This window comes from Dermacentor silvarum, chromosome 6 (assembly GCF_013339745.2).
Source record: "Dermacentor silvarum isolate Dsil-2018 chromosome 6, BIME_Dsil_1.4, whole genome shotgun sequence".
In the NCBI taxonomy this organism is placed as follows: Eukaryota; Metazoa; Arthropoda; class Arachnida; order Ixodida; family Ixodidae; genus Dermacentor; species Dermacentor silvarum.
In genome coordinates this window covers 176,537,777-176,555,050 of record NC_051159.1, presented here as the reverse complement: position 1 = coordinate 176,555,050, position 17,274 = coordinate 176,537,777, and the positions used below count along the sequence as shown (strand labels likewise).

General features: G+C 47.7%; 2 protein-coding genes and 1 pseudogene across 2 annotated transcripts in view; 1 reads left to right on the top strand and 2 right to left on the bottom strand.

The window, feature by feature from the left end:
• Nucleotides 1-4,508, bottom strand: part of LOC119456442 (ATP-binding cassette sub-family G member 1) — a 65,044-nt gene extending 60,536 nt beyond the window's left edge. Inside the window, exon 1 of the mRNA XM_037718229.2 lies at nucleotides 2,877-4,508. Coding sequence (XP_037574157.1) covers nucleotides 2,877-2,991 — 115 coding nt within the window. The 5' untranslated portion in view covers nucleotides 2,992-4,508. The remainder of the gene's footprint in view (nucleotides 1-2,876) is intronic.
• LOC119456444 (ATP-binding cassette sub-family G member 1-like) overlaps nucleotides 1-17,274 on the top strand; it is a 360,487-nt gene that overhangs the window by 215,674 nt on the left and 127,539 nt on the right. The gene's annotated exons all lie outside the window — the stretch shown is intronic.
• The window catches only part of LOC125946363 (uncharacterized protein DDB_G0271670-like), a 38,138-nt pseudogene continuing 37,176 nt past the window's right edge, over nucleotides 16,313-17,274 (bottom strand).

Genomic DNA, 17,274 nt, shown 5'->3' with positions numbered 1-17,274 from the left:
TTAGCTCTCCTGCCTCGTTCGAGCATGATTTGCTGGCGCCAGCAGAAACAGTCCATTAACCTCATTTTACTTTTGTAATAATTGCATTCGATCTCCTACTATGTGAGTCCTGAATGGCGAAGATATGCTGGCGACTGAATAAAAACTATCTCTAGGAAAGCGAGACATACTGGTTCCTTGACGCGCAATTTCAATTCGATACTAACGCCGAGTTGCGCACACAAAGCGCACGCATGATGATACCGTCAGTGGGAGGAATGCGCACAATGCGGACAGCTGTTCATTTTCCCGTCTGCCACATGTCGCTCAGTATTGTTTTTTCACTCAGAAATCAATGTCAAGCGCTCATTTACATTGAAATGCATCCGCTGTTTGTACTGGTTCTGAAAAATACGCTTTGATAGATATATTTTCCGACAGTCAACATTCGCGAGCGAGTGCACGCAAGCTCTTGGGCAACGTACATCAGGTGCGAAAGCTAGCGACGAAATTGGTTCAAGACTAAGGGCGACTGTTTTCACGAATACGGACTTTGTTTTTGATGTGCCACTTATTTATGAAATGTGATTACGAAGCCCACGTAATGAGGTTAGAGTATGCAACTGAGGAAAGTGTAAATACAAAAACTGACACGTTTAAGGAACAATGTGTATATTACGTCTTGAGGGGGGAATAATATCCAGTCAGTTACCACAAACCCTCGCATACTTTATCCTGATAATAACGTCACTGCGGCACGACATATTGTCTGAAGTGTAAAAGCAGAATACCGCAATTAATGTCTGGCCGTTTATGTCCGAGTGAGCTCGTGACACCATTCTTGAATCGCGATCGCTTTTTTTTTCTTCTTTTTTTGCATTTTCATGACAGAGAGAGAGAGAGAGAGAGATCAATCAGAAGGAAAGGCCGAGAGCTTAACATTTTCATGGGTATACATCTTCATTTCACACGCAGCAATATCGTGAGACAATGAGTAAAGTACACACGACAACGTTGCCACAGGCAGTACGGCCACTGCGAGCGTCACCTGAGCAGGTGCAGGGCCGCTGCTGATTTTAACAGAAAAGCATGAGGTTGGCTATAGTAGGATACAACTTTAAAAAACAGCAGTTGGCAACAAAGGCCCACGGGCCGCGCGGGGTTGTGTTACTCCGCCAGCCAATCACAGAAGCAAACAAAATCGTCGTCATGCGACCTTTTCAAAATATCGTCGTACTTGATACGACTGTATACTTGTCGTACTTGTACGTTCCACTATAACAGACGAGTGAAAACATTTAAAATTACGCGCTTATAATTTTATTTTTGTGGTTACCGCCTTATTTAGGTAACACGGAAACTGAAGTACGAACTATTTGCAGCCCCGCGAAGCAACAGTGGCTGGCGGTTATGAGGGCGTGGCGGGGCTTCGTTGCAGACTTAAGTTGTATCCGACTAAACCCTACGCTATAGGGGAAGGCTCTAAAGAGGAATATAAAGGTTAGAGATAGAGGGAGGAAAGATGGCGGTAAATTCGAGCACGCGCGCAGATGGCGCCCCGCAGTCAAAGGCGCTCACACATGCCAGTGCTTTGTAGGCCGACGATCGGGATGGGGACGGTGTTCGAGTAGCGTCCGCACGGACAGCAGCCAATCGTCCAGTCGTCGCAATGCGATAGAGAGAATGTGTTTTGTGATTGAAATCGAGGACAGTGGCACAATAAATGTTCGATGTTCTCTTCGCTACCGCGCAAACAGCACTGTCAGTCATTCCGATTCGTGTTTCATAAAGCTCCGACAGCACTGCAGGAGGAGTCGAAAACAGCAATCAAACTTTAATACAAACCTAAGTGGGCTTAGCGATAACGAAGTCAGATTATCGCTGTATACGCGCTTATTAACGTAATATATGTTCAATAAATTCCTATAACACTTTCAAAGCACTGCCAGAGCGCTCTGAAGCGTCCAGCCGAAGACGCAGAAGATTATCAAGACGATTATTCATTAGCATTTGCTCACTATTACCAGTTAGATTTGTGCAAACCTCACACATCTATGCATACTATGCCCAGCAATGTTATAAAGGAAACTATGCCGCGTAATATGATATCGGAACTGTTTGGCAAATCACAGGAAAACGTGCTCTCATATCTTTAGCCAAGGAAGCAGAACTTCCGGGGCACGTGCACGATATCTCCGGATGTTTATGAAAATAGAAGCAAATATCGGGGCGTTATACAGGATGCCCTTGCCTGAAGTTGCCTAAAACCATGCCAGGGTTTCAGTTCAGCGCAGAGTTCTTAATCAACGCCCCGAAAAAGAGCGAGGAATCAGTACGCAAAAAAAGAAAAAAAATCCCCGCGCCAATATTTTGGATCTCCGGCCACAGTAAAGCCAAACTTCCCAGGCATTGCACGCATAATGTGGCAGGTGATGCCGCAGTTTTATTACTTCTTCTGTTTCAATAGCGACTACAATATAAGGTAACCTAGTTTACACAAAGCGTGCCTCTAATACACTTTCTTTCAGAGTAAACGCGCGTTCAAGCCGGCAGAACACTTACTTTAGTGCTACTACAACTCTACACTGCACTAAAGGTGTCACTACGGCGATAATGTTGATGTCATTAAGAATAATTGCCACAGGTAGTGCAGCAGCTTCAGCAGCTTCGTTTTAATGTCAAAAACCTTCGCATGCAGCCATTCCTAATTACGTATGCGCGAGACTTCGTTCTCACGTCGTCGGAAAGTGAAGGTGCCTTCGCAGTGCAGCCAGGAAGCGACGTGCTGCCTGCGCTTGCGCGTGCTGACGTGCCCGCAATACTTCTAGGAAGTACAGCAGGGAATGCTTTTCGCAAGCTGTTTGGGAAGCGCGCAAGGATAGATTGGTGACACTTACGGATCGCGTCGTCGATTACCCCACTTGGGACATCCAATGCCAGGTTCTCGAAACACTTCGGCGGCGAGTCGTTTTCCAACTTGGAAACGTTGAGAAGAACTGCGCCGGAATCCATCTTCCTTTCTCGGGAACTTGAAACCAGGCCGGCGAAAGTAGTCAGTGGAAGGCGCCGAGGCCGACGCCACAGCCACGATCAGCCCGGGCAGCGCGGCGTCCCACTCGGCGTCGTCGTCAAAGGCGAGTGTTCGCGTCTTTGCACCGAGCAGCGCGTGCACGCACTCGCGACGGTAGACTGCTAGCCGCCTGTGGCACGAAGCACGGAATAAACAAGAAAATGTGTGCCGATTTCACGGCCCTTGCGAGCTGTCCGGGGACTTCCTCCGCGGGCCCGCTAGACGCGATGGCAGAAAGCGGGAGTCCGGCGCGCCACTTTTTCTTCTCACCGCATGACTCTCGCTGCTGGGCGATTTCTCTGCGATGGACTCGGGTGTCGTCGAGCGAAGTCCTTCCTGCAGTCTGCTGCCACAACGTCCCGGCTTCAACCGGCGCGAGCTTCGGCGAAGCGAGCGTGTTCTGCGAAGGAAAGTTGTTTCACGGAGCGGCTCGGCACGCTCGCTAACCCCTTCTCTCCTTCAAAGCGCGCTCGGTCGTCGCCACGAGTGCACGAGGGCGAGAGTGCAGGCCAGGAGGCCGTCGCTTGAAAATAACGGGAAAGGGCGGTCGACTTCTCTCTCAAAGAGCACCACCCGTGCTGCCTCTGGGGCCAAATGAGTCTCTGTTTCGTCTTTCGCTTCTGAGGCAGATCAATCCGAGTAACCGGGTGTGCAACCCGTGGGGAAGGACTGCGATGCGAGCTCGTTGTTCACCGCTCAGGCGGTGATGCCCGGGGCGAAAGGAGAGGCCGCACGAGAGCAATGGAACTTACAATCCTCCTGTCGGGACAGGTTTTTTGTTTTCCTTGGCCTCGGCCACCACGAACGGGCCAAAAACAGCGGACCACCGTCGCCCGAGAAAGGGAACCTGCCGGCGTGCTCAGCGCGTGCGCGCAAGGTCGACCGTGTTCACGCGTGCAGTCTTGTGACGATAATGGGCGCGTAATCAGAGTCGCCCCTCTCCTCGGGTACAGGTGGCGGTGTCGCCGTAGACTTCGAAGCACCGCCTCAGCTGCGACACGACCGAGACTCGCGAGTGTTTCTCGCTCTGTCTGGCGATTTGTTGGCTTTCGGCAGGTCAAACGTTGCTGAGGCCGAAGAGTCGCCTCTTCTGCTGTTTTCGTTCAGATGAAACCACGTCCCGAGGCCCGTGTGCCCGCACAAAAGATGCCTGCGGTATCTTGACGCTGGCAACGGCGCGAACGTTGGTTGACTTGAGCTCCGATTTCCTTATTCTTTTTTTTTAACTTCTGCGAGAAGTTGCTTGCAGCTTACTAATCACACCAGTGCGCAGGAGGAGCTTCTGATGTTTCCCAAGCCATTATTCCAGGTCAGGTGAAACTGCAGCTTCCCTCGATCAGGTCTCCTTAAATCGTCACAACAGGAACAGACGGGCGCTCCGAAAAGGTGCTCCGCGCCCCGACACTCTTCACAAACATTCACACGCGCAAAAGAGCAACACGTTCTGTCCGCGCGTCGGTTACGCGACTGAGCCAGGCCGTACCCAGCAGCAACAGAAATACGAGAGCGGTTTCCGATACGCCGCCTCCCAGCGGACGACCGCTGCGTGGGGAGGGGAAAGTATGGATAGAACATAGTGATGACGGTGCGGCGTTGTCATGGCCTTGCAAACGCAGTTCTGCACTTCCGACAAATGTTCGATACCGCGAACACGGCGTCAGGCGTGCAGGTGCTCCTGCCTCGAGGCCACGCGCATCACATTGACTGCTTGCCTCGACGGTTCTCACTTGTCAGTCTCCGCGCTCACCCGCGGCGTTGTATAACTTGAAATGGTCAAGAACAATCAGGAGAACTGACGGATTTAATTAATTAATTGACGGGGCGTGATGTACCAAATCAACGCTGGGTCTATGAGGGACGCCTTAGTTAGATGTTCCGGATTAATTTTCACCACCTCGCGTTTCTTAACGTGCACCTAAAAGAGCACACGAAAGGTTTTTTTTTTTTTTTTCTGTCATTTGGAGCCCGTCGACATGTGGTTTCCACGGCACCTCGTGCTCAGCATCTGAACGCCGTAGATCATATGAAGCCAGTAGACAATGAAGTCAAGCAAGGCACAGCGGAAAATAATTATTTCTGCACTATCATCTTCTCGGACTCACGCACAGCAGTTAGATCCTTCTCGGCCGCACTCGTGTCTGAACAGGCGAACAATATTGTGAACAAAGCACTTCAATGAACTCGGGAGAGCAGCGAAGGAGGATACCACATCTCGTGGTTCCCAGCCCATATAGATAGATGCCTCAGTTAACCCTCTCGGATGTAATCCTAACGAGCAGGCCCACTGGATAGCGCGCGATTTCACGTACCGCGCAGTCGGGGGTAGCCAGGCTCGAAACGAGGTCAACATCCACAAAGATCCATTATGTACTTTCCACGAAATTGTTTCCCATTATCGTCTCGGCAGGAGGACATCCCCCCCCCCCCCCCCGCCCCAAATTGAACAAACTTCAGGCTAGCACACTCAGACTTCTGCAAACCCGTTCGTATCCCACTCCCCGGCCGGTCCCTTAACAGGATAGACACTGACCACTCACAGTCGTGCTCCAAATGTGGTCATGACCCATGCTCTTTTGATCACATGCTCTGGTTGTGCCCAGCCCTTAACGCCTCTCCACCCATCACGAAAGAGCAATGGGAGGAATCCCTCAAGAGCAGCAATCTTCAAATTCAACTCCAGGCTGTCCAGAGGGCCCACGACATCGCGACGGGACTGTCTCCCGGTCCCAGTGGGCGGAGCCACCGACTTAATCTGGGGGAGCCTTCGGCTCGCCTAGATCTCAGTTCCTCAGGACTCAAATAAAGTTCTTGTCATGTCATGTCATGTTTGAAGTGTTGATGAATCAAGAAAGAAGCTCAAATCTAGTGATAACCTTCATATTCAAAATGAAGAAAAAGGGAAATGAAAGTGTAAAAGAAGACAACTTGCCGCAGGCGGTAGCTGAACGCGCAACCTCCGTATGACGCCTGCATGCTCTACGCGCGCGTTATTGAACTTTTTGGGGTATTTGTGCAGACGTACTAAATCTATAGCATTGGGAATGTTAGCCAACGCCACTCACAACCTTGGCGGTGGATGTCTATTATCATTTCAACCGCAGGCGTCAAGTGCTAGGTGGCGTTAGGCAGGCAATGGAAGCCATGCTCCTCCAATATGGGCAAAACACTGCTGTCTTCGGCGTGGGCTCTTCTCTTGTTTCACTTCTGTAACTACTACGCCCAAAAAACTGTAAATGGAGAGAGCCGTAACGGAAAGGCAACACATTAGAGGAAAACGAAATTGCCTCGGAATAATCTGGTTAGGAGGGCTTTCAACAACGAGAATGCGAGAAGCGCTTGTGTCGCCCATTTCTTGGCCCTCGTCTGTGTCGCGCTGCACCTATATGTAAAAATGTCAGCTTTCAGCGCACGCCTATATATATATATATATATATATATATATATATATATATATATACACACAAACAAAGCCGCCTCTTTGCGCAATAGGTCTTATGCAAATACTCTGCACCGCGATCGGCCCCCAACAGCAGTCGCGTCTGAAGGGGGCGTTGCTTCAACTCTCTCTCTCTCTCTCTCTCTCTCTCTCTCTCTCTCTCCAACACAATATCTCCCATTCAACCATTTACTTATAGCCACGGCCAGGCATCCCGGAGGTCGGCAAGTGCCAGTACTTCCCCGCTTATTACTGCGTTGCAAATGCGTTATCTTCATTCCAATGTCGTTCCATCTCCTCTAGAGAAGATCCTCTGTCGTATTTCGCACCCCTGTATTCTGCTTGACTGCTCTAATTAATCGTAACATGCGTTTCCGCGATTGTCTTATTAATGATTCATCTAATATTAGTACACACCCGAATTTTCAGTTGTCGCTTTTGACGTTAATAAATAAATAAATAAATAAATAAATAAATAAATAATAAATAAATAAATAAATAAATAAATAAATACCTTTCGAAGTAAACAGTGAACAGTGCGCTTCGGCTGCATGCGCAGCGATGGCGCGCTTTCTCGCGTAGGAAGCGAAGATGAGGCCTTTGCGGCCGCTACTATTAGACCGCCGCTTGTCATTATGCTAACCATATGTTTTGCCTGCGCTACACAGCAATCCGCGTTTATACTCTAACCATTCCAACAGAAAACCTCACGCTTACCGCTGTAAATTGTTCTCGCTCAATTTCTCCAGTCACATCACATTTTTGGCACGCATCATCCAAGAATGTCTTGACATTTTATATGTGCGAATATAAATGCGGTTTGCTATCCTACCATGGGGGGGGGGGGGGGGGTTAGCCACAAAAACACAGGCTCATCGGCCGTCGCAGCCCCCCCCCCCTTTTAACATTCAGATAAACCGATCAAACAGTCAAATATGCAAATAATACTAATAATAATCAATCAATCAATCATTTATTAATCGTGCCCAGGAACAACCGTGAGGTCTAGGTGCTGGCGCACGTATACATAGAAAAAGAAATACAGCAGGGGAGTATCAGTGAAAAAAAAATGAATCAAAAGTAACAATCTTGAAAAGAAAAGTAACCGAAGGCGCAAAATGCCTACATAATAAAAAGGAGAAGGGAAGTTGAACAATATGTGAAACTAAGACACAACAACGGAAAGCTGAGAGCAGAACAAAGACAGAGAGTTGTGAAAAATATCGAGGTCATGAAAGTGGGCGTTATAAAGACTCTGTATTCTATGGACGGTTGAGTGTTGGTGGTGACAAGCAGCAACATGGAAAGGTCTGTGTTCTCTGGTGATCTTGCGCGGAATACGAAATGTGATACAACTGAGGAGTTCGGGGCACATGAGGATACCGTGAAGGAGTTTGAAAAGGAAAAGCAGGTCAGCGCGATTACGTCGGCAGCGAAGTAAGGGCAATGGCAATATTCCAACAGTGCTAGAGCAGGGCCCAGAGTCCGTGTTAACAAAGCGGTGATGATATATGCTTAAAAACTTTTTCTGGACCCGATATATAATGTCACTGTTGGATCTAGACATGCCATTCCAGACGACCGACGCGTATTCGAGTTGAGGAAGACAGATTGTTGGGAACAACTTGCGGAACAGTGTAGGAGAATTGAATTCTCTCGACAGTCTGCAAACAGAGCCAAGAGTGCGCATGCCCCGCATTGCAACGCGTTTAGTGCGAGCTGAAAAGTGTAAGGTTGTATCAAAAAGTACACCAAGATCATTGATCTAACGGACCTTACACAATGGTACAGAATCTACTGAATAAGACAAAGAAATGCTTGCTGTTTTGCGGGTGAAAGTCACGACTTTGGTCTTAGCAGCATTCAAGGTGAGGTTATTATCTGTGCACCATTTAGAAAAAGAAAGCAGATCAGACTGCAGGATGTGACAGTCATCAACAGTAATCAACATCAATAATAATAATAATAATAATAATAATAATAATAATAATAATAATAATAATAATAATAATAATAATAATAATAATAATAATAATAATCTGGATATGATAACAAAATCTGATTGAATACAAAGTAACCGTGAACAAAAATTTTTCATTTAGAGTTGTTTGTATGAAAAGGGGGTCACTCTAACAAAAAGAAAGAAAGCAATAAGCGCCATCTGGATGCAAAAGAAAGGGATTGCAACAATCAAAAGAGAATGACTGTGGCAAGTCAGGAATGCCGGAGCGGCACTTCCCACAAAACATAGATTCCTACGAAATGTACTAGAGGGAACTCTGGCACAGTACTGTGTAATGGAGCTGTAAGTATGGCGGTTCAGTCAGCATAGGCATGACGATGGGCATGGTACATGGATGTGGCTAAACTTCGCCCTTCTCGCTTCGAATAACCTTGCAACTTAGCAAGTTGATCATATTCAACGAAATATTGTGCTTTAAGTACAACCGGCCATTCGCATGCAACTATTATGCCTTCCTGCGTTTAGAAAAACGTGGCTGTTTGAAAGGCAGATAAAGCGTAATAAATAAAGTCATCGAAGAAAGCCGAATGCAAGAACATTTGACAAAGACATGCACCTCCCATCATAACCATGGCAGTTGAACTATCGCGGTGCCAGATTTGTTTCTAGTAAGTTTAGTAAGAAACAAAGTGCCACAATAGCGTGCGTCACTCCTTATGTTTCGGCGCTTCAAAAGAAGCTGTCTCCTTTTACCTCTTGGAGACACGCTATGCAGCGGCACAGCAACAACGAAAATACTCCTCCACGCACCACACGCGCGAACTGCAAATTTCGGGGTGTGGAAAACAGCCCACGGCACAAACACGCATGCAATAATATCAGGAGTATTAAACGAGGCTATATACGACAAATAACGCCCTGACCGCCTGTCTAAAGAACCTTCTCGCTAAATGAACTTGGATTTGGACCCTCGAAATTCTTTAACGCAATCAAAAACTCTAAAATACAGAAGTTTGAAACTCGGAAGTGTACAGAGGAATATGATGACATATATGGTTTGGTATGTAGGTTATGGCGCAAACGTTTTCTTTTTCTTCATCTTCATCTCTAAATGGAGAAACATCATCGTAATCGGTGGGGCTTGCATTGACAATCTAACGCAGTGGGACCGCATTGATGGTTGGGTCATGGCAAGTTGACCTAATTTTTTAAACACCTGCCTCGACGTTCGCTCTCCTGGTCGAGTGCTTCAGTTTTGTAATTTACTTTTTCGTGACGCCCAGTACAAGCAGCAGCACTAGACTCCCCCCCACCACATTTGAATACGAACTGTGATATGCGCTTTGGCTCAAAGGCACAAATGCGCAGTTATTATACTAAGTTAACGACCCTAGCTATACAGCTGAGCGATCAAACAAAACAGAACGACAATGGGAGAAAGAAGAAAAGAAAGTGCCGGCGGCAGCAATGTCCCGCCTGCAGTGGCGTATCCTTTTTTGCAGTCAGCAGGGACATCACTGCTGAACATGCGGCATCTCCACGGGTTATTAACTCCCTGAAAATTATTGAAGCCATCTCTATGACAAGTAAAAAGAAGAAAAAGATCACACTCCCTCCCATTGCCGTAGCAGTTGAACAACTTCAGCTCACACCTGTAGGTAGGTAGGTAGAAACTTTATTTTTGTCCGGCAAGTTAATAGGCAGGGTGGGCTTCACCCTGCCTAGGCGTCTGCCATGAGCCCTTGGGCTTTGGCGGCGTCGTCGGCCCGCTGGACTGCCCACAGTTGATATTCTGGGGCTGAACTGAGCAACACGGCACACCAACGCGCGCGGAGGCTTTCGCTAGAGCTGTCTTCCCGTTGCTACTAGTCAGCCCTTGGCATTCCCACAGCATATGTTCAAGAGTTGCTCTTGAGCCGCATGACTTGCATTCGTTTGTCTTGTATATATCTATATATAGTATATTCCACATTAGTAGATTACAGTGTGTCCTCGTTTGCAACTGCCGCCACTGGACAGTCTGCGATTTATTTAGTTTTGGTGACGTGTTGGATAAACACACCTCTGCATTTTATAATGTGTTGTTATATCTCTGTATTTGGACAATCTGTCTCCCCACTCCCAAACTCCGTCCTCACCTTCTTCGGCGGCCCCCGAGTTGACTGCACCAATGTTTGTCGCAACTCGGTCGGTTAGCCCTCGAGCTGCGTCGTGTGCTGCCTCGTTGTTTCCGCCGTCCCCCGGTGAGGTCGGAGTATGGGCAGGTGTACATAGTAATTGAACGTGTTTGTGTTTTATTTTTTTTGGCTCCTTTCAATAATATGTGTAGTGCCTCTGGGGAGGTTCGGCCATTTGCATAGTTTCGAATTGCTGCCTGTGAGTCACTGATTTGGGATTTTGTGATTTACTACGACTGCAGGGAATCCTTTCCTGCATTTGAGGCTAGCAGCGTCTACAAAAACTGCTGCTTTATCTTGTCCAAATGTTTTCTGTATCTCCTTGGCTCTGCTTTGTCTTGGTCCTCCATGTTGTATGGGATGCATGCTCTTTAGCAGGGGGGGGGGGGGGGGGGGACGATTGTCATATTCCTGATCTCTCTTGTCATTTCCTTCTTCTCTTCATGTTGTGTGTGGTAGTTAATATCCAATCTTTCTAATATACTTATTCCTGTCTTGGACTTACAGAGTCTTTCATACTGTAATATGCGCTGGGCTTCTACGAGGTCATCCAATGTGTTCTGTTATCCTAATGCTAGTAGTCTTTCTGTACTAGTGCTTACTGGTAGTCCTAATGCCAGCTTGTATACTTTCCTTATTAGACATTCTAGGTGGTTCTTTTCAGCACATACCATCTGAGGTATGGTGCTACGTATACTATTCTGCTTAGGACAAATGCCTGTGCCAGTTGTGTCTTTTTCGCTCATTCTGTTGTGTTTGTTAGATATCCTTTTGATTAATCTTATTATTTGAGAAACAGTTCCTCTAATTTCCTGATTCTTTCCTCATTGTTTTCTTTGGCCTCTATTATTAGTGCTATAGTATTCTGATTTTATCCACTTTAGGTATGAGTGTCCCAACCGCAGTTCTTAGTTCTATTTCTGCTTCTTCTGGCTCTATTATTCCTTTCTTTGCTATTATTTGGTTTGCGTCCTTTTCGTGTGGGCCTGTACAGCAATAATTCTCACTTGTTTGCCGAACAGGTCAGCCCGGTCCCTTCTATGTATCGCTCTACGGTCTGATAACTTTGCAGCGTAAGCTGTTATGGGTTCATTCCAATAGCCGTTTCGGTTTACGATGGTGTCCGCCACCGCCGCTGGTGACCGTAACCGCTACCAACGGAAATGCGAAAAAAGTACCCGGTTCCCGCCGGGATCGAACCCGCGCCCGCTGCGTGGGAGCCAGATGCTCTGCCACTGAGCCACGCAAGCGCTTGCTATCGGGCAGCGGGAAAATGCCCTATAAACGCTCCCTATGCAGGCGCGCAATCGCAGACGACCCGAGCCTCCGCCAGTATAGTGGCGCCATCTAGGTAAGGCGCCTGCAAACGCAGCGTGCCCGACATATAAATTGCATATAGCAATTGCCTGCTGCATGTAACTGGACCTGGTTCACTCAAGCAGGCTAGGTGACTATTTGTCACCATCCCGTTTTGAAGATTCCAAGAAACAATCATGTTCATCATCAGCAATAACAACAACAACGTACCGTGCCACGGGTGAAGGGATCTGAGATGTGCGCCACGTATTCTGGATACCTCTTCGGTACACGTTATGGCGTATCCTCGCAAGGTACGAATCGCTGCTGAAGAAGCGAATCGTAGAGCTACGTGCGCGACTACAACCAGGCTTGATCGGGCTCAGCAGACTGCTGTGCAGAGAGAATTACAAGCCACAGCTTGCCGTCGACGCCGGGCGGACAGTTCAGATCATTCTCGTCAAAACGAGGCGAAGAGGCGGTGCCGAAATTGGAGCTACTCTTCAGCCGCTCCACCAGCTTACGCTGTGACTGAGCTGCGTGTGCCGCGCAGGCCTGTGATGTTTTTCTACCCCTTTCGTCTCTTGAAGTGTGATAATATCATGATTCTGTTCTTTAATCAGATGTTGTTGTAGAATGAATCGTTTCCTATTGTGCCCTCTACAATTCCATTGCCAAATTTTGTATGTATCGTGTCTGACCGGGGGCACTAAAGCCGTAAAGCTGACACCTGTAGGCCTATACATTTAGTAATCGTTCAGCAGGACGACTTCACTGGCGACGGAAAGCGCATTTCAACAGCTGCCCTTGTCGAAAAGAAAAGTTAATGCCACTCTAAGACAGCGCATCGACCTGCAAGCCAAATATATGTGACTGTGTGCGTGCTTGCCGTCTACTACTTGACATCTCTGCTTAGTGAGCTGCCGTGACGGTGACAGCCTGTGGTCAGAGCACTGCCGACAACGTTCGTATGTTTTCAACACTCCCTCCACTGTGTACAGGTTGCGTATATCCAGACAAATAATACAGTGAGCCATCGGTGTAGCTGAGCCATCATGTTTGGGGAATATGGGTCTTGGTTCAAGGCTTCGACCAGACCGTCCGTAATGTCATTTCCACCCCTCATTTCCCTCTTTTTCTACCTATTCCTCAACGCAGAAACCATTTTTTTAAGCAAAGCTTTCCTTTGCCTCTTCCTTCGACTTTTCCGCTGATACTGCTGCTGTCTTGCACGCCGCGTCGGGGGGTGGTGAGCCCAGAAGCGCAAAGCAAAATTAGTTTTGAAGAAAGACTCAGGAACATGGATCAATATTAATGGGTGGCTAAAGTGCACAAGTATCTGTACCTAAAAAGCGTGGACACAGAATGGCAAAATTAGTTTTGAAGAAAGACTCAGGAACATGGATCAATATTAATGGGTGGCTAAAGTGCACAAGTATCTGTACCTAAAAAGCGTGGACACAGAATGGAGGAAGAGGTCAAGGAAATTGGCAACATCTGAACATGGTAATTGAAAGTGTAGAGAGAGAACCAGTATTATCAGAAAGAAAGTGAGAGAAACAGAGACAGCGATTTGGATGCAAAGAATGGAAACAAAAACAACCATGGAGATTTACAAGAATGGGAAGAAAGAAATTGGAAGGGAAAATCTGTACGATAACACAAAGGACAGTGCTTTGCTACTTGAGGCCCGAGCTGGTTACCTAAGGGCAACAACATACCGGAGCAAATATTCGCAACAAGTTGAGGCATGTGTACGCTGCAGCAAACATCCGGAGACCACTCAGCCCATCGTACTGGAATGCGAAGGCATTTACCCAGTGAGACCGGGAGGTAACTTACACATTCCAGAATCGCTTGGATTTAAAGTGGGCGGAAACATCAACCGGTGAGCAGTCGAGGTAAACAAGAGTCTTTTAGAGTATTTGTGGCAAAAAAAGCAGGAATGACATTGATACGAACGGATTCGTTACAGGCATAGGTAGCGTTACAAGGTAGATAGAAAAGTTGTGAGGAAAAAAATAAGATTATGGAGATGTATACAAAAATGCTAGAATGAAAAACAAGTACAGTATACCTGAGGAAATCAAGCAGGCTAGATGACTATTTGTCACCGCCTGTTTCAAAGGGGATCCCAATAAATCATCATCATCATGGAAGGAGTGTGGCAGAGAGGAAATGCCACGCGAGAAACTTGCTTGGACATTTCAATCGCGTCGCTTGTGCATAATTCCCTCTAATTGTGTGCCCCTGGGCGTCGCCACATTGGCCTCTTGACAGCTGTAATTATCCGTGAGCCCCCGCAAAGCACTAAAGAAATGGCAGCGCCTACCTTTCCGCGAGCGTGCAAGTCCAGAGGGAAGCTAGACAGAATGGTGCAGAGGAGGGGGAAGATGAGGCAGAGAATTGGTAGAACCGACACAGCCACGAAAATGACAGCCTTACCACTCTTCGCTGGCAGTTTCCACACGGTGTCATACGCTTCTGCTACTTCTTAAAAACAAATACCATGCAAATTTGTCAAGCGGACAACTGACAACTGACTAATGGCGTGCAGACGCAAAGCCGCATTGAAACACCGTAGGGTCTAGGCGACACTACGGAAGCGGTCGCACGTGAAATCAACACTTCTGTGCCTTCCACGGTAGCTTCGTTGGTTCGATCCCGACCGCGGCAGCCGCATTTAGACGGGAGCAAGATAGAAAAACGCTTGTGCACTCCGGAGTCCTCCACTACGGCGTGCCTCATAATCCGATTGTGGTTTTGGCACGTACAGCCCCATAATTCTTCCAACACTTCTGCCACGATGCGATGTGCCATGCGAGGCAATGACAATGCTCAACCCCTCACAGCTTATGAAAAATGGCGCACAACACCACCTCAAGCAAACACGTCTCCCTGTGTGTTCTGTGTACTACGCCGACAAACAGCAGCGGTGCAGGCAAGTTAACCTTTACCATCAACTCACCACTCTCGTACTGTACTAAGCGTGGAAGAAATCAAGCATTCGCCGTCAACATCACCACTAATTATCCTCAATCAAAGCAACCAGCACAGAATGTTTCGCTTACATCGATTCCCACAGTGCGTGGGATCCGCATGCTTTTTTTTTTCTGCGATAGATCACCCCCCACCTCGCCTTTTCTCTCTCGTGGAATAAATGGTTCCCTCTGGCCGAACAAATGGCCATTGCAGTCGCTCTGCTAGATCCAGAGCGCTCGGTAATCTATAGCAATTCTAGGGCAGCTACTCGCGCCTTTGCTAGGGGAGTAGTGGATGCGAAGGTTTCAATGTTACTGGAAGGTAGATGCATTAGTCTCCATTCTATAGTGTTGTTCCCAGCTGATATGGGCGATTTCGTGGGGGGGCAGCGGAACCTTAACGAATCCGCTCATAGGGCCGCGCGAGGACTTGCCAGCCGCGCTCCCCTGCAGACCCCCTCGTCTCCTCCTAAGGCCTTTAAGGACCAGCTTCAGACATATAATGAGTTCATCAAGCACTTTTATTTAGGACGTAGAGAATCCTCCCTTCCAAACAAGGAACTTAACAGGGCGCAGTCAGTGACTCTCCGCTTGCTACAGACGAACTCGTACCCCAATCCTTGGCGTATGAGCCGAATCGACCCAGACTACGACGGAACTTTTAATTGTGCACAGTGTGGTGGACATGTGAACTTGGGACACATGTTGTGGGAATGCGCGACGCAGGCCTCCTATCTGGAGGACAAGAACAAGTGGGACGGCGCTCTTAGGAGCAGCGAACTCCAAGGCCAACTCTGGGCTGTCCAGAAGGCCCGCGAAGTGGCGGAGAGCCTAGGGCTCCCCGTCCCGACGTGGAAAGTGCCCTCTACACCTTGACGAACAGTCTGGTGTCCTTCAGGACCCTTTTTTGGAAATAAAGTTTCACCACCACCACCACCACCCTCTTGAAAGCAGCACGAGGCACAGCCGCACATCGCACCATATGCGAAGGTGAAGATTTGGTAATTCTTGTTGGGGCGTATTACGTTTCCTCAGGGCCTCATTTTTATTCATCGATAGCGCGAGATGATGCCTTAGTTGCACAATTACACTTATATCAAGCTTTTTTTGTGTACCCGTGACTGTTGATTTATTATTACAATATGTAATAGCATTGTGGTTTTATCAATAGCCCTAAGTAAACGAATTCGGCCAACAACACGCCTTAGACTTGACATGCAGGATCAACACACTGACTTGGCGCTTGTCTGTGTGTGCGCTGCTCTCTCTGTCCTAATCTCACGTCAGTCTAGTCGACCAAATGTAGCCTGCATAGTAGCCTGCAATAGATGTCCTGAGACTGCAGCTGTTTTCATTAGTTCAGTTTCTCTGGACTGCTGTTACGACCGGACGCCGGAGTCAAGGAACAGCTCACAAGTCCACCATTCCAGCAGGCCACGAAGACGAGACGAGAAGCTCCCAAAAGAGGAGCTTTGAGTAGGGATCGTACAACCGCTGCAAGCAGCCCAATCCGACCGTCAAGGAGGTTTAAAGAGCCGAGATGTGTCAACTGAGAGAGGTGTGGCTCCTTCTGGTGAATATTTGTACTCATGCAACAGGAAAGGTTATGCTTGTAATTTACACGTAAATATGGGAAACGATAGCTGGAGTTAATGTGGCTCTTAGTAGAATTAATGAGAGCGGGTATTTCATAGGCGAATACATGCGTTCAGTAAGTTGTGCGTGCGCGTGATGACGTTTATTTATTTATTTATTTTTATTTTTTTTGCTACAGGTACGAAGGACATAACGTGATGATACGTCATGTTTAAACCACGGATAAAGTCTATGGTAGCCGTTCCAGAAATCTCGGTGAACGAAAAGTTAGGCACCAACTCAACAATTTCGGGGGTGAAAAATAAGCGGTGTTACGAATATTTTTGTTACTTTGTCTTCGATTATATTGCACTTTACCAACTCATCAGATGACCCCAGTATCTCATGGCTAATCGTCATGAGTAACAACCTTAATCCACTTTAATCCAATTTCGGGAGTGGGCCAGGTCTGACGCCGTGGCTGTTCACCATGGGATTTCGCAGTGCGAGCCTCAACATGTCCAGCGCCGGGAACTTGATGTCATCACTTGGTCACGTGGGTTTTGGTACTGACGGATGATAACAACGGACACCGGGCATGTAATGCTTTCGCCTTAATATATGCAGCTTCTTTTGGCGACGCGCCTCTCGAGCGCCATTTTGCGGAGCCACTTACACGCAACTCCGCACTGACCATGGAAATGCACGGCTCACGTCTGGTTTCGCAGGACTCAGATAGCACGGACGGACGCTTCGGCGAGAGACAAGTGGTATAGAGACCTTGGTGGAGTTTCCTG